Source organism: Ambystoma mexicanum, chromosome 4q (assembly GCF_040938575.1).
Source record: "Ambystoma mexicanum isolate Mex_15411 chromosome 4q, UKY_AmexF1_1, whole genome shotgun sequence".
In the NCBI taxonomy this organism is placed as follows: Eukaryota; Metazoa; Chordata; class Amphibia; order Caudata; family Ambystomatidae; genus Ambystoma; species Ambystoma mexicanum.
In genome coordinates this window covers 252,944,240-252,970,318 of record NC_090928.1, presented here as the reverse complement: position 1 = coordinate 252,970,318, position 26,079 = coordinate 252,944,240, and the positions used below count along the sequence as shown (strand labels likewise).

The following is a 26,079-nucleotide window of genomic DNA, read 5'->3' as shown; positions in this document are numbered from 1 at the left end:
GCAGTCCGGCTCGAGGTTCCAAGGTATTGGTGGCTTGCAGCTCAGGAGGTCACAGCTCGTCATGGGATGGCTCGAAATGCAGGTCTCCTCAACACTGATTGGTCCCACCAGTCTCTGTGTCGGAGTCATCTCTGGTACACCTCCGTTGCATCAAAGAAGGGGTCAGCACAGGCAGCGTTTACACAGCAGGCCTCTGCGGTCGCTGGAAGTAGCTACAGCAGCCTTCTCTTAATCGAATTCAGCTCCAGTTGACGACTCATCTTCAGCTTCCAGATCCAAAACAGATATACAGGAACCCACACATAACCTCTGCAAACTCTCCCTGAAGTTTACAGAAAGTGGCAGGTGGCTGTCCAATCAGTACAGCGAACCCCTCCCAGTGTAGAGTGGATTCTATCAGGCACACCAGAAGACAAAGGAGAGTGGAGTTTCAGACTCCTCCCTCACATTCTGCCTTCACAGACCCTCTGAAGCCTCGGCGGGCTATACAAAGGGCTTCCACTGAAGACAAAATTACAACCAGGACCTCCCCCACCCAGGACAACAGAAGGACCAAGAAAGGACAAGCACACTAAAAATGGTGAAAAAATAAAGAAGCCACCATTCTAGCAGAATGGTGACCCTTCTGTGCATTACCACGGCTGCAATGACAGCCTGGGAGTAAAACTTACAAAAAATTCAGTAAAGTATGTCCACTCCCAGAGTTCTAATAGTAAGCTTGTCACTGTAACAGAAATGTTATAGGAGCAGTGAGAAAGGGGATACGATGCATCTCCCCCAGCACTCCACATAAGGTGGGGTGTGCTGGTCACCATATAACATGTAGAGGGGGTGAAAGTCCCTCTCTACCCTTGAGAGCATGTGTTCTGCAAGGTAAGTCAAGAGAAAACAAAAAGGGAAGCCCTAGGGGCAACCCAGCAACACTGCACAGACAGTGATGTGTACTGCAATAATAAAATGTAGATGCCCAAATGATATAGGAAAGTATAGATTAAAAAAAACTATGGCAAGTCCACAAACAAATAACACCCATAAAACAAAAAGTAATAGAAAGGGTGAGTGGGGAAAAACGTTCCCACTCCCTCAGTAACAGAAAAAGAATCAACAAGTCCAGCAAAAAGTAAGTGCTACAGGGTCTCACTTCTGAAGGTGATTTGACATAGAAATTAAAATCTAACCTAACAAAGGGGACCCCTGCCCTCGGCATGTCTGAAACCATGTATGCTAGTTGGTGCCCTTTTCTGTGACCCAATGCCTATCAGCCTCCGTCAAGGCCAGGACTCTTTCTATTCTTATGGAGAATGTGAAGACCAGCATCCAGAAGACACGTCGGAAAACCAGGCATGGATTGTGGATTCAGAGGTGCAGTCCAAAGTAAAGTAACACTCATAATACAACTACTGCAATGCACATGGGCCCAACTGATGAGACTCCGTCTGGAGCAAGTGCAACAGACTCATTACCCCAAATGAGAATGGACTCCTCTTCCCCTTGAGAAGATGAATGAAAACTGAAAAACAGGCAGCCAAAAGAACACATGGCTGAGGAATGCAATGGATTCTGTCAGGGGGCACTACAAATGTGTGGGGAAGGGCCTTTAATCACCTTAAGCCAAAACAGGCCCACCACTTAAGAAACAGGTACACGGTTGTACATATAGCAAGATAATTTTACAAAGCTCTTTGGAGCAGTTAGATGGTGTTGCAGGACCAAACTAAACCAAGCCTCAACAATCAGTTGGCATCTTAGATACTTTTTGCAACAATTGAAAACTCACAGATACTTTATTACCATCCACCCCCCAAATATGATTGGCAAAACCTCTTAAAAGAAACCCCATCTTTTCCCCAATTCTTCCATTTTCATTGGCCACTCTTATCGTGACGTCATCTTCATATTTAGATCATATTCAAAACACACCTCTTCTTGGGATTCGTCCGTAGTAGGTCATGACATCAGCACATGGTCAAACATTGGTATTGAAAACCTAATTCATTGCTAGCAATAAGTGGCCTAAGGCCTTTAACTTTAAGTGTGATTGCACATGGTCTGCTTATGTATTTTAGCAAATCGAGCAAGGTCTGCATAAACCAGATTTTGTTTGAACTACTGATTGCGATCTCAATTCCCCAGACTCCTGTGCCTCTAAAAGAGGTAATTTATGCAGCCACATACAGCCTCAAACGACCTGGAAAAGAACTTAAACCCCGGACAATGGCCTCTGCCTCATGTTTTTTTCATCACCAAACAAATGACTAACTCCCTCTAAAAATGTTAATACAAAGAGTGAGAGAACATCTGCTCCTTTGCAGGACTGTCAACCTTGTCCTATTCGTACACTGACCTTACTAGGCAACAACTCCTTTCCGTGAAGAATGTCCCTTCTACTTAGAATACATATGCAACAGCTAACCGTGGAGCAAAGCACCCCATTACGTGGATTGTGTTTGTGTTGCATTTGCAGTTTTAATATTGTATCTTTCTACGTGCGTGAAGGTTTAATATGTATACATTCTAAACACTTCCCCAGTTAACTGCCATCTCCCCTATCATCAATATGGTGTGCACAACATGAATCCCTTGTAATAATGGGGACCCTCCTTGACCAATCTCCTATAAATGATGAGCTGGGGAGAGACAAAGGGAGTTCTGAGTTGGGAGCCTACCTAAGACGGTGTTGAGATTTCAGAGTCTGCCTGCACCCCTGAAGCTGAAGCCCAAGCCAGGCTGGAGTAAGGCGTGAGACCGCAGAATCTCCCCTCTGGACCGGAACATGTGAATGGGCTGGTGGAAACCTTGACACTGTCGGGGGCCACAAAAAATGCTCAACCTGTGAGAGGCTAACAGAAGGATTAAGACTGCAGAGTCTCACTTCAAATCTGCATCTGTGCAAAGGCGGCACAAGGATTGAGACTGTGGAGTCCCACTTCAGACTCTGCCTCTGGGGTTGCTGCAGAAAGCCTTGGCTTGCGCCTGGGGAATCTCACTACAAACCTTCATCTGAGAAGTTAGCAACGGGTTTAACTATGTGGAGTGAGCTAGGATTGGGGTGTGCTACCAAACCAGTTTTACCCTTTAAAATAAAATAAAGATACTGGCCACCAGGGGGCGCACGGATGGATCCTCCGTCTGTGTGAGCTCCGACACCGTAGGTCCATAAGGCGGATTGAGCCCCCTCCTTGGGACCCCCCCCCACGAACAAAATAGTGGAGCAGTAGTCGGAGGATCACCCCCCCATGCCGGCAAAAAATCCGATCCAAAACGGAGCTCGGAAGGCTGAGATAAGTGCCTTTCAACGCGTGCGACGTGTGACGGCCCCGCGGCGCTCCAGTACCCTGGGCAGCAACGAGTGGCAGGCCTCGGACCTCCGGGACTGGTGGAGCCTCCTCTGCCTATCCCCCTGAGACAGCAGCTTTCTACCCGGGAGGGGCCAGCGGAGACGCCGACGCCACGGGTGCCCGCGCTGAAGGAGGCGACCACTGGGTCACGGGGCGAGCCCGCCTAAGGGAGAAAGGTACGCGGCCGTCCCCCCCCCCCTCCCAACACCCCCTGTGAACAGTGATCACCCCGTGCCCCCCTTCACCCCAGCGGTCGCGGGAAGCTGGAGCTACGCGCCGCCTCTCCTCTCCTCGAGGAACCGCGTATCACGGCTCCAGACACCCGCCAGAGACTCACGCTCGGGGAGGAGTACGCGGAACGAAGAAGAGATCCGCCCACGGACCCATCCACCCCTCAACACTCACCTGACTGTGTGGAAACAGCGCAATCCCCCCAAATAAAGGAAAGGGGAGAGGGGAGAGGAAAGGAGACAACAAAACACATAGGCCTCAATCATTGGGGCCCCACATACCCACGATTGAATGGATACCCCACCTATAAGACACTGGGCATCAAGGCCATCAATGAGCATATGACCCTCCCCAACGCTTTCCCTTGATTCCTGCCACACCACGAAACACCCAGAAGCGCCGTCAAGGGCTGTCACCCTTATTGCACCGTTACCTCCACCAGCCTTCATCTGCTATTAACCCTGCAACAAGCACCCAAATCAGACGAAGACACTCTTTTGGGGGATACTCCCACCCAAGACGTTGCCGGATACACCACGCCCAGCGCTCGCCTCGTGGAATACCAACAAAGTGGATTGTCCTCTGTGCCTTGGACTTTCAACCTCCTAGGTGGGCACCCACGCTCCGACAAAGAGGGTAAGGCCCCCGACTACGGGGCGTGTGCCTCCTCTGATCTGGGATCCACCCCATGAGCGCAAAAAGTAGGCTCGCCAAATACACCTACGCCCCATCCTCCCCGAATCCTCGACAGAAAGCAACAATGTCAACAGACGCCGCGGAAGCGGGAGCCGCTGCCACCAAAGGGGACATTGCTGCATTGCTAAGTGAGATAAAGTCACTCGGAGCCAACCTAGGCGGTAAAATCGACAAGATCACCCAGAGAATGGACAATTTCGAGGAAAGGTTAGAAGGTGTGGAGAACAATCAGGCCTCGATTGACACCCTTGAAGTCCAAATGGACATGAGGATCCGTAACATTGAACGAAGGGAAGAGGAGATACGCCTCAAAATGGATGATTTGGAAAACAGAGAGAGAAGGAGCAACCTCCGCTTTTTCGGAATTCCGGAATCCGAGGGGGAAACGGAGGACTCACTCAAAACCACAATACACAACATCATAAAGATCTTAATGGCAGACGAGGAGATAGATGAACCTAAAACGGAGCGGATACACAGGGCTGGTGGGCCCCCTGGTGGACCACGCTCTGTCCTAGCAAGGTTTCATCGGTATCAGGACAGGAACAGGATCCTGATGAAGGCCAGATCCGGGGACTCGCTTACACTGGGAGGTGCGCAAATCACCATCTTCCAGGACCTATCCTCACTTACACTGGCACTGAGGCGCCTCTGCAGCCCCCTGACGAAGTGGCTCAAGGAACAGGGCATAAGATACAGGTGGGGATATCCTTTCTCCCTCACATTTGAACACGGTAGCTCGAAGATTGTCCTTCGTTCAGAGCAAGAGATCAAGGACTGCATTGCGGACATCCTCGGAACGGCCCCTAGAGGAGGTGAAAGGGACGGGCATGAACAAGCGGTAATGCAATGGGAACTTCAGGGTCCTAGAAGTAGAAGAAAAAGAGTGAAAGGATCAAGGAAATTCATGCGACCAAACAATACGCCCGAAAATGGAAAATGAAAGAGAATCTCAAGAACCTTGCAGGCTAACTGACTGCAACCCACGCCTGCAAATGTTCGGAAACGATCATCCATCGTCACAGAGGGAGGAGCTCACTTGCTGGACGACGACGCTCGGCCGCAAAACCCCCTCCTGAAGTGGGAGGGAAATGAGCTTCGGAAGAAAAGAGCCGGAGTGCACACGTATCGTTACACCTTTGTTTCCCCTTTTCTTAATGTTATTGTTGAATTAAAGTATGATGGGGGGTGGGGGGACTGGGGGATAAGGGGGCTCAATGGTATGTTATGGTAGTATATCCGAATCGGACCGTGATGTAACGGTCTCCACTGGTGGTCCAATACTGGACTGAACATTTCCACCAAGTCCGAATTGGACGCCGTCAAAGCGCCTAAAATGGCACACTTTCAGTTCTTGGGTTCACTTGAACACCATCAACTCAGGGAGAGGGGGGGAAGGGGGGGAAGGGAAAAGAGGAACTTGAGAACAGTAGCACCAACATCTGAACGAATTTGCTTTACCACCAAAGGCATGGGATGGAAGAATCAAACACCGGTCTGGCCACCTGAAGTGAGCGATCCTCTAAAAGCACCCAACAATGGCGACATCTGATGAACACATGGTGAGAGACTCACTCAGGGTCGGGACTATCAATGTGAAAGGCTTGAACTCCCCGACTAAAAGATCCTTGGTCCTCAGGGAATTTCGTAGATCCAATATTGACATACTCCTCCTGCAGGAGACCAAGTATGCTAGGGGCGAGGAGCGGAGCATCCTGGGGAAGCGAGGAGGCCTCGAGTTTTGGGGTTCGGGCCCACTCAGAAGAGGCGGTGTTGGAATCCTACTCAAGAAAGGAATCAACTTTGAAGTGGATAAAACATGGTCCGACGTCGGGGGCCGTGCCCTGCTCATAACGGGCAAAATAGCAAAATCTCAGGTGACTATTGCCACCGTATATGCACCCAACACTGGTCAGGTTGCATTCCTTGAGAAAACGATCCCTAAAATAATGCTAGAAGCCACAGGGCATATCATCCTGGGAGGAGACTTTAATCAATGGGCTGACCCGCACAAGGATTGGAAGCCAGGCAGACCTGAAGCGAGACAACAAAACAAGAGGGAGCCCACCGAATTGGCTGCAATGATGGCTCTGTACGACATGAAGGACGTGTGGAGACTCATGCACCCCACCGAAAGCGGATATACCTTCTACTCAAACCCCCACCACACATTTACACGGATTGACTATATATATCTCTCAAGTGCTCTCACAACTACGACACAGCAATCCGACATAGTCCCAATAACCTGGTCCGACCACGACATGGTTCTGACCGATATCAATTGGGCGGACCTACCTGTCAACGGAGGAAAGTGGCGATGTAACGAGTCTCTTTGGAAAGATCAGGTCTTCAAAACCACCATGGAGACCGAAATTGACGAATATTTTAAAATAAATAATAATGGGGAGGTCTCCAAACAAATGGTATGGGAGGCAGGGAAGGCCACATGGAGAGGCATTCTGATCCGAGAGGGGTCCTCCAAAAAAAGGGAGCGGAAGATTATAGAACATAGGCTACGGACCGAAATATGTCAATTGGAGGGTGAGATAAGGGAAGACCCAGAGGTAGACCCAGACAGAATGAAAATAGCCCAACAGAAAAGGGAAGAACTTAGGCTGTTAGAGCGCGACCAAGTAGTACGCAAACTGCAGTTTTTAAAACAGAAATTTTACGAAAAAGGAGACAAGGCCGATGCTCTATTAGCTGCCAGGCTCAGAGAACAAAGGACAGAGCGCAGGGTGACTAAAATACTGGATGACTCTGTCCCCCTTTCCCAGACCCCCCAGACTATCCCGGAATCCTTTGCCAATTTTTATGAGAAACTCTACACCTCCGAAATAACCCCTGGCCAGTTAGACATAACCGCTTACTTATCCCCGATCACTATGCCTACAATAACGCATGCTGACACCGAGCTCCTCGACTCCCCCATTAGTGAACAGGAGATCCATGATGCAATTAAAAGGTTAACGCTCGGCAAGTCCCCAGGGGAGGATGGTTACACTGCTGGGTTTTATAAAACCTTCAGCAACCAACTAACACCCTTCCTAACGGAACTATTTAATGAAATCATAGAAACAGGTGTGGCTCCAGCCTCCTTTAAAAGAGCACTTATAACAGTGATCCCCAAGGAAGGGAGAGACCCCAAGTGCTGTGGATCATACCGTCCCATTTCCCTCCTCAATCTCGACGCCAAAATCTATGCTCGGGTAATAGCTGCCAGACTGGAAACGCTAATGCCCCGCCTGATCCACCCGGACCAGGTCGGGTTTATACTGGGGAGACAGGGAGCTGATTCTATGCGCAAAACACTACACCTCATCCACACGGCCCATGACCTCCCTGGCGACCCTGTCCTACTATCGATTGATGCCGAGAAGGCCTTTGATAGGGTGGAGTGGGATTTTCTGGGAGCGGTCCTGCAGAAAGTGGGAATAGGCCCGAGAACTAGAAAGGGAATACGAGCATTATACACATCCCCCATGGCAGCGATATTCGTTAACGGGGAATACTCCAGGTGGTTCGAACTGCATCGCGGGACTAGACAGGGATGCCCCCTCTCCGCAATTCTGTTTGCACTCTCACTAGAACCCCTGGCACAAAAGATGAGAGCGGACCCTTTGATAGAGGGGATGCGACTAGGGCCAACAGAGTACAAAGCCGCCCTCTATGCAGATGACATTCTCCTCCACATAACTAACCCCACAGAGTCCATCCCTCATGCCCTCAAATTAATGGATGAATATGGCCAATTCGCTGGGTTTAAGGTAAATAGGACCAAGTCCATTTTGTTCCCCCTTCAGGGAACCGCAGAAGTTAATGACGCCAAGTTCCTCCCGTTTGGCCTCAAGCTCGAACATGCCACACTACAATATCTGGGCATACAGATCACCAAAACCCTGGACGATCTTTTCAAGGCCAATTTTCCTCCGCTCCTCCAGCGATTCGCAGCCGACCTCAAAAAATGGGAGAAGCTCACGATCTCCTGGCTTGGACGAATCAATGCAGTTAAGATGGTATGCCTTCCCCGTTTCCTGTACCCATTCCAAATGCTACCGGTTGAGATACCCAAAGAGTTTTTTATTGAAACCAAAAAGATCATGGTAAGATTCATATGGCAGGGGAAGAAACCAAGAATCCCATACAACACACTAACGCTCCCCAAGGACAAGGGAGGAGTCGGGCTTCCTGACCTGAGAACCTACTACAAAGCTGCTCAGCTGCGTGTCCTGATCCCACATCTTAGAGACCATACTAACCTCCAATGGGTCCAAATGGACAATCATTATCTGTCTCCTGCCACAGTATCGGAATGGCTCTGGACCCCGCACAAAAGGGTTCAACGGAAAATCAAGGGCCACCCTATCCTAAGCACTATATGGAGTATTTGGCGCATAGGCAAAGAAATGCGCAAAATCACCACCTGGCCATCCCCGCTCAGCCACTTATGGTCGCCTGGCATAAACAACCATATACCTGATGTGGGCAGATTCCAAACATGGTACGAGGCAGGCCTGGAGAGAGTAGGACAGCTACAGAAAAAAGACGCGTTTATCACTTTACCAGATCTAACGGAAGCGCTGGGTATAGGCACCCTATCTACATTCCAGTACATCCAACTGAAAGGGGTCTTAACGAAGGCAGAATGGAGAGACAAACTAAACAGAGATCTCACCCCATTTGAGAAAATCCTGGACTCTAAATCCGAGATGAAAGGCCTCATATCCGCAATGTACCAAGAATTAATAGCGGCGGGAAACGGTTCAACGGAACCCCTGCGGAAGAGATGGGAAAAAGACTTTGGGGAAGAAATGCATTCCAACCTATGGGAAACAATGTGTAAGGCAGCCTCCAAAACGTCCATATCAAGTCAATACAAGCTTCATGCCATCAAACTGCTACACAGATGGCAATACGACCCCCTTAGACTTTCCAAAATGTCCCAAACAATGAGTCCAACATGTTGGAGGGAATGCGGAGAAATAGCCAATTACTGGCACATGTGGTGGGGCTGCCAACACATCAAAGTATTCTGGAACGAGGTCCTGGGGTGGATTAAAGAAATAGAAGGTATCCAAAGAGACCCCGATCCCTACCTAATACTGTTTGGCCTCGAAAAAGATGAAGATGAATGGACCAGAGTGAAAGGCTTGACCCCCTATTTACTGCTCGCAGCCAGGGCCCTCTTAGTGATTAAATGGAAATCACCAACGTCACCCGGTAAGAGGGAATGGATCGCCCTAGCCACAAACATCTATTTAATGGAGACAATAACCGCCTCCCTGCACGGCAAAGCCGCCCAATGCGAAGCTCTATGGATGGACTTCAAAAATAAATATCTCATAATAGACTCTGGGCTCCAAGCGGAGGAATCTATCGGACCCTGATGAAAAGGCAACACTCGACAGAAAACAATGGAAGAGACTCTGCAATAAGAAGCACCTGACCGACCACGCAATGGACCTCTGAATAAAACACTTTGGAAATCCCCATGCCTTCACAAACTTCAATGGATGTGTGCTCAATCAAGAAAGGGAGGGGGGAGGGGGGAGGGTAGGGTTCATTAGACTAAGATGGATATACTCTGAGGTACCCAATGTAACATATGCTGCATAACCATGCTTGTTCTTCTTTTAACAACAAATATATCTTCCTTGTTCTGCAAACATATGCTTACTATGGTGAAACACGTAACATGTATTCCATCTTGTTTGTTCCTTTGTTAAAACTAATAAAACCAAATTTTAAAAAAAAAAATAAAATAAAAATTCGCATTAATGCTTTGTCCTTTTTCTTACTTCTGGAAAGGTAGAATGGATACAGATAAAATGTTTAAATGCTCAAGAAAGAAAGAAAACTATTTAAAGCACCATCAGGAAGTGATGTGTCTCCCCCAAAAACGTAAGATACATTACTGAAAAGGGTCATGAGGACTTACCCAGGAGTCACTGTGTTGATGATTAAAAAGGCCCACAGAGGAAAAGTAGTGATGTGATTTTAGAGAAGTCAACATCAAAATCTCCTTTTATGTCTCTTTGAAGGGGTTCGGAAAACATAAGATTTGCACTGTGGGGATATTCCATTGTGTAAATACTGCTGTATTTAATTGCAAATATGTAATTTCTGTAATGCAATCACTAAATATTCAATCATCGGTCCAGGTTTGATGAATTTGAGTATGTAATGTGCTTTTAAATGGTGCAAGCCGTGCACGGTTCCTATACACATGCATTTTCCCATTTTAAAAAATGCATGGTTTTCAGTCTTCATTCAACCAACTCCCTTAAACCAAAAAGAACCCTTGATTTTGGGTAAAGCAAGAAGAATTGAAAAATAAGACTGTAGCTCTTGGAACATAGATGGTTGTATTTTTCCACTATCTGACCTTTGGTATTGCTTAAAACATAGTTTGAAAAGGAGCAAGTAAACATTGGCGGAGCTGGACATGCAGCCGATGATCGAAATAGCTAAAGGAAGCAGGCAGTAAATGATAGTTCGCAGACCCTCAGAGTACTAATTATGAATATGCGTCAATATTATATACCCCAACCCAAGGCTGTGCCTTTTGGTCTTCGTAACCAAGACAAAAAGGCGGGACACATGTTCAGCCCAAAGAGAAGTGGAGAGTACCAACTCACCTGGCTGTAGATAGCTGCTCTCGTCTTCAGAAATACTGAGGTCAATTGTGCGTGACAGCACTGCAACAAAGCCTTCCTTGAACTCCTCAAAATTAACCTGCAGAAAAGTAAAAAACGAGACAGGATGTAACAAGACTGACTGTAGAGTTGTGCACAATCTTCCAAAATATTTCATTGTAGCAACTGTGTTTCCTGCTGTACTTTCCACACACTGGGCTTCATTATGAGTGTGGCGGTCCGGAAACAAGGGTGCTGGTAAGCTCACTGGCACCCTTGTTTCTTGAACGCCACACTATGGGTTTGCCTGCCGGGCGCAGCGGCCCCGGTAGGCAGACTCATCACAGGAGCATCTGCACCATTAGCAACGGTGCCGATGCTTCCATGAACTCATTCCCATGGAGTCCTATGGGAATGGGGAGTAACTTTATCCGGCACCCAGCATCCCGGTCTGCCGGGACTTGTAATGTCCCGTGGCACTGGGAAGCTAGTTGCCGGTAGAATGAGTCCAGCGGCATCCCACCGGAAGCACCGGCAGGGTTACCGCCGGACTCGTAATGAGGCCCACTGTCTCTACTAGAGATCCTTTGCGAAGCTGACATCAAATAAACATGGCATGAGGATTATACGTCCTGCTTCTTTTGCCCGAATTCTTGTTAATGCTATACAGTTTTAAACCAGTCTGCTGACGTGTACGCCTTCTCAAACAGCAAGAGTCATTTATGATGCAGAAAAAACATCTGAAGCTGGGCTTTCACTGTATATGCTACACTGGACCAATGGGAGGCAAGACTTCACACTGCCCAGAGAAAGATCTCTCGGTAGAGTGAAGAAAGTGAGTACCATCTTGTTATAAAGCGAGTGGGAATAGACTACACAATAGACAAATGTGAGGTTGAACTTTGTTTTAATTGTTTCTTATTTCCTTTTCCCTTGTAACATGGGAACAAACAATATTGCTGAACGACTGGGTTGCTCTTGACTCTGGTGACTCCTACTTTCCTGGATCAGTCTTTCTGCTTCTCTTGACCATAAGCTTTTAATGAGAAGAGTAGTGCCCTTATAACTTCCTGTGCATATCTTCTATGCTGATTGACCTCCTCCGTATTCACACGTGGCCTCTCCTATAACTTTCTTTCTCTTTACAGTTCCCTTGACCCCCTTGTGGCCTCGTAACAATATGGCTAGGGCACTGTCTTTTTTCATTATCAATGTCTTAACTTTTCTGCCGCCTCTCCTGACGTCGTACCAGATTGTCCCAACCGCCTTCTCCTCACCTCATTTCATGTCAGGGGCTCTTCTCCTGCTACTCGGCCGTGGGAGGGAGCCTCTGCTCTGCAATAGGGGGTTACCCTATCACTGTACCTCCTCCAGAGACAGCGTTAGCTGCCTGGGCCTTCCGTCATCGCTGTTTCATTCAGCCTGTGCCGGTGCAGACGCACAGCTGATCATACGGCCTCAGCCGTCGTAGCACTGACTGACTCCTCCTCCGCAGCGGTGGCGGTTTCAATGCGGCTTCACGGTCTTCGTCAGGCCGTCGGGCTGACTCCTTGGCTCCTCCTCCGCAAAGGTGGGGGCCTCGACACTGCTCCGCGGTGTCCTCCCAGCTGATCGACCTCACAGCTGATCTCCTGGCTTCAGCTGTCTTCGGCAAACGGACTCCTCCTCCGCAGAGGTGGGGCTTGTCTCTGCTCCTCTTCCCCTTCTCCCTCAGCGAGCCGGGCCAAACTACGGGACTCCGTTAGCAGATAGAGCGGCCCTCTCCCCACACGGAGTCTCTATCCCTCTCTCTCGATTCTCCGCTGAATCTTTGCTGCAAACTATAGTTAACTATGACAACTTCACAAGATGCTGAACAGGAGCGTATCTTGACTTAACCTTCATGGCCCCTCTGACTCAGTAGGCCCATTCATATACGATTTCCTCCTCCGAGGTAGCCTTTTCCTCCTCACCCTTCTCGGCAGGCTAAAGAAAAACAACAACAAAAAACGTCCAGTATTAAAGTAAAGCACCTTCTTAGGCCATCTCTTTATCTCTCATTGGAGCTCTCAGATGTCTTTCCCACAGCTATGGCCCTCCCCTCACTTATGACATCATCCATATACTCTTCCTGCTTAGCATAGGCCTAGGGGATTTGTAGTTAATTGGCTCTGATATATCTCAGCCTCCTCTGGCCTCATCACACATCTTTACACAACAAAATCAGAACTTCAGGTTTTAATTTTAGATGTGGTACAGAGCACTGGAGAAAAACGGTCTCTGGTACCATGACAATGAGACCTGGATACTCTATCCAGGTGCTGCGTGCGCACCACCAAGTCTGAAAGACCCCCTAACATTATACTTACACAGTGCGATTATACTGTCAAACTGTCAAAGAAAACATAACACATACTGCAATGATCTCTCAGTAGGAACACATTGGATAACGGACTGCTGCCAGGAACTGCACACCTTACATGGCGTGAAGCAAATGATACCAGGCCAGATTCTAGAAATCCATCTTAACAAGTTGGTGCTCAGCAGTGAGGATGAGGTCTTGGGTACCCCAGTGTTGTTCACTGGTGTAGTACTATAATTCTATTCACATAGTTACCTACTCTTATTAGATATGGAAACATTTACTATGACTACTCTTGCTGCTCTCAAAGTAGACAGTTTGAAAAAAGTTATATCTAGGTAGAGGATTGCTATCCTCTAGTTTAAAGGTGGATCTTGTACATAAATAATTATATCATCAGGAATCTAGGATTGTGCCTTTACCACTTAGTAGTGATGCAGTGAATGCTGGGACAGGTCCCAGCAGTAGCAACAGGCTTGTAGTTACTGCCACTTTTGAAAATGCAGAGGAAGAAGAGGGGTCTTCTCATGTTTCTAGGTCAACCACTGAGGACTAGGAGTTGAAAATGGAGAAGCTTATACTCTGAGAACAGGAGTTGGAGCTTAACATGGTTAAATTGAGTTTCATAGGATAGAGACACACAAGCTGGAGTTGCCCAGAGTAAAAGGGTCTGAAGGCTCCTCCAGAGGTTCTGGGAGTTGTGGCATACGAGAAGAAAGACTCCGACCAGAACACATACTTTTACTACAGGACGGGTATTTAAACTAAGGAAAACCCTTTACTGGCCCTATTACAACTAGGGAAGCTCCCAAGCTAAAACTAAACTAAGGGTGCTCATCAAAATAGGACTGTGATGGCCGCGTAAAGCAGTGCTCCGCCGTCAACTGTCCAGTGGCTGACATTGGAGCCTTCTCCCTTCCATAATTGAAGGTCGCCCCCGGTGGGATTACAGCAGCGAGGTTCAAGGGTACCCGTGCGTGACCAATGTTTGGGTCATACAGCCGCATCTGCATCAACAAGACCGGAGAGGGAGACAGGCGCAACGAGGAGAGGGGCGGTCGAGAGGAAGGTTGGACTATGAGCAGAGGCCCGAGGCGAAGAAGAGCGGACAAGTAGGAGTGGGCATGACCTCCCAGCAGAGACGTTGTAGCGAGGGAGCTAGAGAGACAGCAGCAAGCCTGCAGTGTTCGTCTGTGAACGCTGTGTGCCGGGACCCGGCCGCCTGCCACAACAATGAGTCAGCGAAGAGTGGTACTGTCATGATCTCTGCTTCCAAAAGATCAGGACTTGCCCGACTCCCTTGGAAGCAGACCCATAACCCCGGTTCCGAGTGCCAGCCAGTCCCAATTGGGACCTTTTGGACCCTGTCCTGGCGCCAGTGGCACCAGGCTCATAAAGATGCCCAGTCCCAGCGCTGGAAGCGCCGGGCTCATAATGCTTGGGTGGACTTACCTGCCAGTTGAGCCCCTGATCCTCTTCTGTTTGGGACTACTTTTCCTGTTGGGTGGGGCAGGAGCCACTCCCTAGGTTCAGAACACTGGAACTCTTCTGGAAAGCAGGAACTCTTTTCTCACCTAGGCGAGGCTGTGGAAGGAGACACCTAAGCACTACAGGAGGCTATTTAAACCACACCCGATGGATGAATCTTGCTTTGCGTTATTCTGCATTCTCTGCAGCAGAACGCTCATCGTGTCTTCTGCTTCTGATCCTGGGCCTAAGGGAACAAAGGCTTACCATCCTGGAATCCAGTCTTCAGCAGCACCTGTAAAGACAAAGAAAGAACAGGTTAGCACTACGGTCTTCAGTGGCAGCGCATCTCTTACCTGGTCCATCGGCTGTCACCAACGCCTCGCGCTGCATTCCGGCATCTGAAAGACAAAGGCTTACCTACTCTTCGCATGCTCCGGAGGTCTTCGCACTGCATTCCGGCATCTGAAAGACAAAAGCTTACCAGCTCTTCGCACGCTCCGGAGGCCTTCGGCGCTGCATCCCGCATCTGAAAGACAAAAGAAGGTGCGTTTAAAGACATTGGGCAACTTTATTACTCACGTGCCATTACTCCTTCCCACGCCGAATCCAGTGGGTATTCCAGCACCCTTCAGCTTCTCTAAAGCTCCGAACTTGTACCTGCAAGATAAAAGGGACAGTTAATGCGTATCGTGAAGCAGGCTACAAGCGCTTACTTACGTGCTTCCAGGCGCTTCTATTCCTCACACGGGTTCGATCCTCAACTCTCATCAGCCCGCCATCCGCCATCGCCGGAACCCTGCAAAACAAGAGATATCATTACAAAAGACTTTTAAGACATTTGAAGTGCCCAGAACTTACCGTTCGTGCAGTTAACGACGGACAGCAGTCCTCTGAGGTCAAGAGGCCTGCACCCTTATCCAGTGAAGAAACTGGTTACGGCACCCTGCCCCGAGGCAGATGGAGAGCTCGGCGTTCACTTACCTAAGGTGAGGGCGTTAACCTTTGGGGTTCTACAGGAGAAGAGAAAGGGAAGAGGAGAGAGGCACCCAATAACCCCAGTTCATTAATCCCATATTTTCTACCTGCAGACATCTTACTCTTCGAGTCAGACATACAGTGCACAGAGGTCCAGCCCAAAGAGCCAACCGTGTGTTACACATCACCTTTGAAGATACGGCATTCACCCAGTCAAGACCGGCGCCTCTGCGGGAATCAGGTGAGCGTTACAGGTACACAGGTGGAGGAGAGGCAATCACGGCCCAGGGGGAGTGTATGTGTGGGGATCAGGGGCTCCAGCATTGGCGGGGGATACCCCTTACACGCAGAAAGGTGGGGTTGGAATCCTCCTGAACAAGCGGCTTCACCTGGGTGACATGGGGGTGTGGCGGAAGGTGGATGCCTTGCTTGTCTCCGGCACCTTGGAAGGCGTGCAAATGACGCAGCATTGGGGGTAATATTTTTGCAATGCAGCAGTCTCCCACTCATAGGTGGCGATTTAAACATGTGGGCGGACCCAGGGATGGACAGAAGTGGGAGCGATGGTCAGCCTGATTGGGGGGAGGGGTGGGAGAAACCACAGACAGCCAGTGGCTTCCACAGCCTTTTGGCAGGGGAGGGTATGGTGGATGTTTGGAGGGAATGCCATCCTGAGACTAGGGGCTACACTTTTTCTCCCCCATGCATGGAACTTGGACAACGATTGATTACTGGTGTATACAGAGGCAACACATAGGCAGAGTATCCAATTGTGATCTTACCCCCATTAGCTGGACAGATCACGCTATGGTTCACATGGGCATCTCTATGGTGGGCTTAGAAACAAGGGATCCCTTATGGAGATGCAACAACATGTTGCTTAAGGATGTGGCCTTTGTGGAGGAAGTTAGCAGGCATGGAGGAAGAGGCAGGAGCTGAGAGAACTGGAGGTTGGGAAGGCAGTGTCTGGTTTGCAGTCCCTTCGGCAGCGCAACTATGAGAAGGGGGATAAGGCACACGCAATGTTGGTATCACGCCATGGGGTCAGCGGGCGGACCGTTGAATGGGGATGATTGAGGACACTTGGGGTATGCTCTACTCAACCACGACCGGAGTACTGCAGGAATTTGCTCGGTTGTAGGAGGATCTTTATAAAGAATAATTTGTGGTGGAGGACTGCCAACTTAAGCTATATTTGCAGGGAGCCTCATTACCATGTTTGAATAGTGGGGAGGTTGAAGAGTGGAGGGACCCATTTGCCAGAAGGAGGTGCGGAAAGCGATCCGTGGGAAACAGTGGGCTTCTTTAGGGTCTTTGCCAATGAGCTGGCTCCCCATATGGTGAAACTCTTCAACCACATTTTGGCCATGGGGGAGGGCACCCCCTTCCTTTAGACAGGCTTGGATATTGGTTATCCCAAAGGAGGGGAGGGATCCAATAAGCTGTAAATTGTACCGCCCTACATCTCCATAAATGTTGACGCAAAGATCTTTAACAGGGTATTGGCATCCAGAATGGAGCGTGTCATGCCCAGTCTGGTCCACTCGGATCAGGTCGGATTCATCAGGGGGAGGCAGGGGGCAGATACACTCTAGAAAACACTAAACCTTATGGGCCAGGCCGAGAATCAGGAGGGTAACCCTACATTGTTGGCCTTGGATGCCGAAAAGGCTTTCAGTGGAGTGGAATTTCCTATACGGGGTCCTGAGAAACTATGGGTTTGGCAGCCGGATTCCGAAGGGTATTTTGGCACTGTACTCTTCCCCAAAGGCGAGGGTGGCTGTCAATGGTAAGCTGTCGAGGGTCTTTGCGCTGAAGCATGGCATTAGGCAGGGGTGCCACCTGCCCCCCTGGTATTCGCCCTGTTCATGGAGACTCTTTCTGAGCAGTTGACAGGGGTGCCTCAAGTGGAAGGTATTGTGGTGGGGGGCAGGGAGTTTAAGATGGGGCTCTATGCAGAGGATGTCCTCTTACACTTAAGGAACCCACTAAGATCGGTTCCAGCACCTATGGCACTGATTTGAGGAGTATTGGTCCTTCTCTGGATTTAAAATAAATCGCCAGAAGTCAGTTCTATTCCCATTCGCTAAAGATGGGCTCAGGGACGTAAAAGCACTCAGGCAGTTGGGGATGGAGATTCAGGGGGAGAGCATTTGATACCTGCAAGTCAATATTGCCAGATCTCTGGGGCACCTGAGTGCGACTAACTACCCACCGCCCCTTGCTGAACAAAATGTATGGAGAAATGGTATATTGGGGAAGACACAATATCTCGTGGCTGGGTCGATTGAATGCCCCAAAAATGAATTTTATCCCAAGGATATTATATTTGTTTCAAATGCTGGCGGTAAAGGTCCCAGAGGAGCTGTTGAAGGCGGCTAAGGGACAGATGCTTTGCTTTCTCTGGCAGGGGCAGAAACAAAGGGTGTCATATGACACCTTGGTGTTGCCAAAAGACTGGGGGGGAGGGAGGAAGACTTCCAGATGTAATATTATATTACAAAGCCATGCAACTAAGGACTATGGTACCACAGCTTCGAGAAGATGTGGACAAACAGTGGGTTTACCTAGAGAATCATCACTTGTGCCCAGCAACAGTAGGGGACTGGCTGTGGGTCACAAGGGAAAGGGTTCCCAGAAGAATTAGGGAACATCAGATATTGGGAGTCCTGTGGGAAGTGTGGATGCGGAGCGCCGGTATGCGAGGGGTCACTACATGTCCCTCCCCAATGAGCCATATCTGGGCCCCATCGATAAGGGGTGATATTCCAGAGCCTGAGAGCTATCAGGGGTGGTTTGAGGTGGGAGTGACTAGAATTGGACAGTTATGGGTTAAATGGCGCTTTATTTGGATCCAAGTTTTAGAGACATTGTTGAACGTGGGGAGGTTGCCGGTCTTCCTATATCTGAGATTGAAGGGTGCTATCACAGTTGAGAAATGGGAGGACTCATTACAGAGAGACCTCACCCCTATGGAGAAGATCATAGACACATACACTGAAATGAAGGGACTCATTTAGTTGCTTTATGGGGCATTGGTGGGGGTGACAAATGGTGAAGTCGAGGGGCTCCGGCAAAGATGGGAAAGAAATCTAGAGGTGGAGGCGGTTGATGGCCTATGGACCCTGATGTGTCGGAGGGCCTTTAAGACCTCAGTCGCCTGCCAGTTCAAACTGCATGGAGTAAAGTTGTTGCACAGATGGCAATATGACCAGTTACGGCTGTCCAACATGCTTCCATCTGTAAGCACTTTGTGTTGGCATGGTTGCAGGGAGAGCGGCGGACTACTGGCACATGTGGTGGGGGTGCCAGGAGGTCCAGGTCTTTTGAGCAGAAGTCCTGGGGTAGATCAAGGAGGCGGAGGGGGTGGACCATAGCATACACCCAATGTTGATATTATGTGGCTTGGAGAAGGAAGGTGATCACTGGAGAACTCTGCCCCATATGGTATACTTCTTGTTGCTCACAGCCAGGGCGTGCCTGGCTAGATATTGGAAAAGGGTGCATCTTCCGAGGTTGGATGAATGGATCGCGAAAGCTAAGGACATATACCTTATGGAGAAGATCACAGCTGCAATCCATGGGGGAAGCTCGGGGTAGGAAGGGGAATGTCTGAGGTTCCATAATGCATTTTGAGGTTCAGGCAAAAGAAGGCGCTGACCTTAAGTAGGTAGTCGTTTCTAACAGTTATGCACCAAGTTGTTGCAGTTCAGTTTGTATCACTTTTCTGTATTGAATTACTAGGGTTGTATTAGTTGCGATTAGGGGCAGAGGGGCTGAGAGTGAGCTGGGTGGCGGGAGGAAGGGACCTACGCAAGGGAGTGTGAAATTCATGCGATCAATGATCTTGTTGATTGAATGTTGGAAAATATATTTCTCCTTGCCGAAAAAAAGTCATTTAAAAAAAAGAAAAAGAATAAACCTTGTCCTATGTCCACATGCTAACTTTTAAATTGGACCTATTACAAACAACTTAAAAGGCAAAGCAGGCAATAGAGGTTGCCCTCAGTGTTCTTTACTCTGCTGCCTCCCAGTGTTTTGAGGAATCTCTCCTAATTTCAGTATCCCTGACAGAAAGTTCCAAGGAGAAGACAGCATTCTCAACAGTGGAGGGCATTACCAGTTCACTGTGATGCCCTTTGGCATAAAGAATGTACCTGCCAGTTTTCAAAGGTTGGTCAATCATGTCCTCAATGGGTTGGATGAATTCTGAATGGCATATCTGGACGATATAACAGTTTACAGCACTACTTGGGAAGACCATGTAAGGCACCATGGGAATGTGTTGCAGGCTCTTCAACAGGCCCACCTGACCATAAAGGCTACTATTTGCCAAATTGGCCAGGGTTCAGTGACCTACTGTTGCATGAGATTGGAAGGGGCAAGATTCAGGCTCTTCTCAGTAATGTACAGGCTGTGCAAGATCGGGCAACCCAAACCCAGGTGAGAGCTTTTCAAGGCCTCACTTGTATTACAGAAACATTATGGCAGACTATGGTACCATAGTTGCCCCTCTGACTGCCCTCACAACTCATAGGAAACCCAAGAAAGTCACTTGGACTGAGGATTGTGGGAAGGCCGTGCAAGGCCTGAAGTATTCCCTTTGTTGGGGCTCGGTTCTCAGGGCACCCGATTACCAGAGACCTTTTATTGGGCAGACCGATGCCTCTGACACTGGGATAGGTGCTGTCCCTTTCACAGATAAATGACAAAGGCAGGGAACACCGTATATGTTTTATTAGTCCCCAGCCTAAGGACAGAGAGCTCAGGTGGGCAACCACAGAGAAGAAATGTTTCTCTATTTTGTGTGCTCTTCAGAAACAGAGACCCTACTTGGTTACCTAATTGGCTATCCTCTCAGAGTTCACTATAACTAGGGTGGCCTCACAAAATCTGTCCACCAGTTCAGATTCTAGAAATCCATCTCAATAGCCCCACACTCTGGAGTTGCTGCATTCAGCAAGGTCCTTTCCACGGGCTGTCTAGAACCAAGTTCCAATATGGACTTGCTAGTCTCTATGAAAAGGGCCCCTTTCCCCAGCCAGCTTGGAACCCAGTAATGCAGATGGAATCGGCGCCCCATTCCAATGGTATCCAGAAAATCTTCAATAGTAATCCTTTTTCTTAATCAATCCCTCAATTCTGTGTGCATGCTATTATATATCTTTGACTCCTCTGTGAGGAAGGCATGGTATCGAGCAGTAGACACAGACACAATGGATTCAAGTTTTGAAAACCTTTATTTACACTTGATTGGGATGGTATAATTCCTAACTGGTCCCAACTCTAAAATGGGAGTAATCTCGACCATTAAACAAATCCAAATACATCCAAGTTAGTCTGGTCAAACTAAAAGGCCTATACTAAAAATAAATAACCTTGCTCTCCTTCTTAGAACAATAAATGTGTTAAGGGAATACAAAAATGAAACTAGTGTCTCAAATGGAAATGTCAGAATGGCTTCAGCACCAACTCCCTTCCACAGGTTAAACCCCACGGGGTCTAGAGAGTATCTCAAAAACAAAGGCTGGGTGGATGGCACAGGTCTGTTAGTCTTGCACACTTTTGCTTACTGGTACAATTCAACAGTTCAATCTTAGGCTAACTTCTTTAGACTTAACCCGCCTTGCCATCGATACCCAGTTCATATACTTTCAATTTCTTACAGCTCTGCCTCGGCTTCCATGTTCCGGGCTCAAGACGGCCTTTCCTTCATGGGGGTTCCCTTCCCCAACTTTTACCTCATTTATCTTTCCACTTTCAAAGACTTTCAAAACTGCAAGGAATTTACATAGACCCCGGCGTGACCACTTCAACCTCTCGTTCACCAATACTTCAATTCAAAATCAATAACATCTTGTGGCCCCAATGCTTCTTGGCCTTTTCAACAGTTCATGTGTAATACCAATGCCTCTTGGGATATGTAGTTCTTATTCTCTTAGTTTCACAGGGCATATTCAACACCAATTGCCTCTTGTTGCTTGTAGTTCGTATTCCTAGCTTTCATTCTCTTTCACTTGCCTGCTTGACCTTTTCCAAAGTACTTATATTATACTTTGCCCTCTTAGCTTATTTCACAGTTTACAAATGTCACTTTCTTCTTATTCAACTTCCTTATTGCGCTTTCCTTTGATATCCGGTTGTAATATATTTCACAACTTCATAACATTTCACAGAGACTTTTGAATGTCACTATCCCGCAGGACCAGTGCTACTTTGTATCCTTCTCTTTCAATAATTGTCCTTTTGCATTCGCATTTTATCGGCACACGCGCAACCTTAAACTTTAAAGTTAGTCACTTTTCCTTTAACATTAACTAGACTTGTTTCACCTCGATAACTCACCGGCTATGGTAATTGGATTTATTTCCTCTTTTCCCCGCAGCTCAAGAACATTACCAATGCCTCTTATGCTCCTCCCCAACTCTGCTGTTCACCCAGGAGGGTCACGGGCTGCTTTCTGGCAACTTGAAGGTTTCTTTTGTCCGCTCGCTTGGCTTTGCTCTTCGAATGTTCATGGGCTCCCGAAAGCATGGAAATCTTGCATGGCTTTCTCTTGATCCGACCGTTGGCTTTCACCTTCCGCAGCCTGGTTCACCTCAATCTTGCTAGAGCTGTTCTTTCTTCTACCCAGCTTTGCTCAAAGTGTGCCTGTGCGCGCCACCTTTTATCTTCACAGGGCGTGTTAACAAGTGGCAGGTGTACATTGTTAGGGCTACGTGCCTGACTCGGCCTGGCCTCATTACAGGGACAGAACGAATGCAAGTCAGGGAAGGTAATCGTTCTAGTCTCATTCCTCATCTTCCTTGTTGCAGTACTTTTGTCAAAGTAAAGTGCGGAGGAATTAAGGGAGTTGTAGTTTTCCGATAAAATAAGCCGGGATAGGGGGTAGATGGAATGTGGAAAAAGGGGGATACCATGTCTCACCATTGGGTGCTTCTCGCCCACTGCCCGAGGACCCCCTACACAGGTGATCCTCCCTCGCTTGTCCACCCCATAGTCGGGATCCAAAAGCAATGGCCTTTCCCTGGCCACCTAAGTACGGGATCCCCAGGGACCAGCTTGTGAAGCACACTCTGGTTTTTCACACCTCCTAGGATCTTGTGACAGGGGTGTGGCTTCCACCAGTCCCATTATACAAAAGGGAGGGGTGGAGGGGTCACTCCTAAACCTACGAAGAGACATTTCTTTCATGCCACATAACTTTGAATGTGCAAGATTAAGAAATTAAATGTCAGGAGGAAGAATTCAACACACAGATTGTTCCAGTGTGCACCTGTGTATTCTACTGAATTTACAATTCTATCAATGTTTTACACTTAAAAGTGTTGGTGGAGTCCGTTTCGTACCCTACACTGTTTTATGTGCAATATATATGATATACATGTACACACGCACATATGACAATGCATTACTTACCGTAAAAGCATTTCTGATGGTTGTATCTGCTTAGATTCACATGCTGTGCATAGGTCCGACATCCAGTGGTCACTGCGGAGTATTGCATTTTGTTTTTCATAGTCGAAAAGGGGACGTCGACAGGCGTGTCTGTAACACTATCCCTATAGTGACGTGCGTTGTACCCACAATCCCTTACGCGTCGAGGTCCCTCTGTTTGTCTTTTTCTGCCCTGAGGGAGCCTTCTAGACGTGAGTGAGTACAGAAAAGAGAGAGATATAGGAAAGGATGTCTATGTTCCTTCCATCCGAGCGGGGAGGAAGGGCGGGCGCATGTGAATCTAAGCAGATACAACCATCAGAAATGCTTTTACGGTAAGCAATGCATTGTCTTCTGATGTTTGTTAACCTGCTTAGAATCACATGCTGTGCATAGACTAGCGAGCAGTACCCGGAGTTGGCGGTGGGTTATGAGAAGGAACAGTAGAGAAAAGATGTCTTAATACTGCCTGTCCCACCTGGGAGTCAGATCTAGAGTGTGCATCTAGACAGTAGTGTTTTGTAAAGGTGTGCACAGAACTCCAGGTAGCCGCTTTGCAGATGGACTCAAGGGGAACATTTGCAATGAATGCTATGGAAGCCCCAGTGCCTCGAGTGGAATGTGCTCTTGGCTTGAAGGGTAGCTCTCTCTTAGCAAGAGTGTAACAGAGAGTGATGCATTGTACAATCCATCTAGATATAGTGGACTTAGAAACTGCATCTCCTTCTCTTCCTGCTGCCACCGAGACAAAGAACTGATTAGTCTTTCTCAGTGTTCTGGTTCTTTCCATGTAGAACATGACAGCTCTGCGTACATCTAGTGTATGCAGACTTTTTTCTCCCAAGCTGGAAGGGTTTTGAAAGAACGTTGGTAGTTCTATAGACTGGTTTACATGAAATTTCGAGATGAATTTTGGTGCAAACCTTGGGTGTGTGCGTAGAACCACCTTATCCTTGTGAACTGTTACGAAGGGGTCTAGTACAGAAAGAGCCTGTAGTTCACTTACTCTCCTACTGGAGGTAATAGCTATTAGGAAAGCAGTCTTAAGAGTGAGGTATTTAGGAGTTGCCTTGTGCATGGGTTCGAAAGGAGCGCCCATGAGTCTAGAAAGTACCACGTTTAAGTCCCATCCGGGAGCTGGGTTAGCTATCGGAGGGTGTATTCTCTTTACCCCCTCCATGAAGGCCTTGATAACTGGTATCTTCCACCACGACACTTTAAGTTGGGAAGTGGTGTATGCAGAAAGTGCTGCTAGGTGGACTTTAATGGAATTAAACACTAGACCTGAATCCAGTAAATGGGTCAAGTACAGAATAATGTTAGTGGGAGAGCAGTCAACCGGGTTGATGTTCTTACCTCTACACCAGATGACAAATCTTTTCCACTTGCTAGAATAGCAGTGGCGAGTATTAGGTTTTCTGGCTTCCCTGAGGATGTCCATACATCTCTGTGGGAGTTGTAAATGTCCAAATTCTATGATCTCAGGAGCCAGGCTGCTAAGTTCATGGTCTGAGGGCATGGATGCAGTGTCCTGCCCTTGTCTTGTGACAGCATGTTGTATGGGCAGGGAAGTTTCATTGGGGGAGATAGGGACATCTCCATCAAGTGAGCGAACCATGGCTGCCGGGCCCACATTGGGGCCACTAGTATCATGGTAACCTGCTCCTGGTGCATCTTGTGCACCACTTTGTTGAGGAGGGGAGTCGGGGGAAAGGCGTAAACAAATTTCCCTGACCATTGAATCGACAGACCGTTCCCCTTGGACTGGTTCTGGGGGTACCTGGAGGCGTAACTTTGGCATTGAGAGTTCTCCAGGGTTGCGAACAGGTCTATTTCCGGGAATCCCCATTGCGTGAAGACGTCTAAGACGATGTCTTCGTGCAATTGCCATTCGTACTCTTCGGGCAGGGGGAAGTCTCTGCTGAGTTTGTCTGCTAGCAGATTGAGTTCCCCTGGTACATGTTGTGATAGTAGGAACATGTTGTGTTTGAGAGCCCACTTCCATATATTCTGGGACAGCTTGGACAGTCCTGGAGAGTGAGTGCCCCCTTGCTTGTTGAGGTAGTACATGGCTGTGGTGCTGTCTGTGAGGACCATCACTGTCTTTCCTTGTAAGTGTTCCTGAAAGGCTTTCAGTGCTTTGAACACCGCTAGTAGTTCCAGCAGGTTTATATGCTTGGATGCTAAGCTCGGAGTCCACACTCTGTGAGCAGTCTGATGGGATAGGTGAGCCCCCCCATCCTGTAAGGGATGCCTCTGTGGTTAGAGTGGCTTCCACTGCGGGTGTGGCAAAGGTTTTCCCTAATAACAGGTTTTCTTTTGTCCACCACCGTAGCGAGAGAACCAAGGCCTGCGAGACCACCACTAGATCGTCCCATTGTCCGCTGGCCTGACACCACTGGCTGTAGAGCCACTCTTGCATTGGGCGCATGCGCAGGCGCGCGTGAGGTACCAAATAAATACATGACGCCATCATCCCTAGCAAGCGCATTGCTTTGCGTACCGTCACCTCTCGACCTGCCACATAATGGGGAATCTGAAACAGCATGTTTTGGACCCTCTCGTTGGAGGGGAAGATGAGGCCGTCCTTTGTTCGAATTAGAGCCCCTAGGAATTGTTTGATTTGGCTGGGGTCTAAGCTGGACTTCTTTTCGTTGATGGAGAAGCCCAGTTGCGACAAAAGGTCTACGGTCTTTTGGGTATTGGAGAAGCATGTTTCGTAAGAATCCCCTGTTATGAGCCAGTCGTCGAGGTAAGGGTATACCGGGATGGATAACCTGCGCAGGTGGGCCGCTGCCACTGCCAGTACTTTCGTGAATACCCTTGGTGCAGATGCTATCCCGAAGGGTAGTACTCTGAACTGGTAGTGTTTGTTCTCTATCTTGAACCTGAGGTATTTTCTGTGCGCTGGCAACATTAAAATATGAAAGTATGCATCTTTCATGTCCAGTGT

General features: G+C 48.3%; 1 protein-coding gene across 5 annotated transcripts in view; it reads right to left on the bottom strand.

The window, feature by feature from the left end:
* The window catches only part of NINL (ninein like), a 1,017,292-nt gene that overhangs the window by 712,886 nt on the left and 278,327 nt on the right, over positions 1-26,079 (bottom strand). For all 5 annotated transcript variants that reach the window (XM_069607820.1, XM_069607817.1, XM_069607819.1 and 2 more), the window contains exon 3: positions 10,907-11,003. In XM_069607820.1, the coding sequence (XP_069463921.1) occupies positions 10,907-11,003 (97 nt within the window). The remainder of the gene's footprint in view (positions 1-10,906; positions 11,004-26,079) is intronic.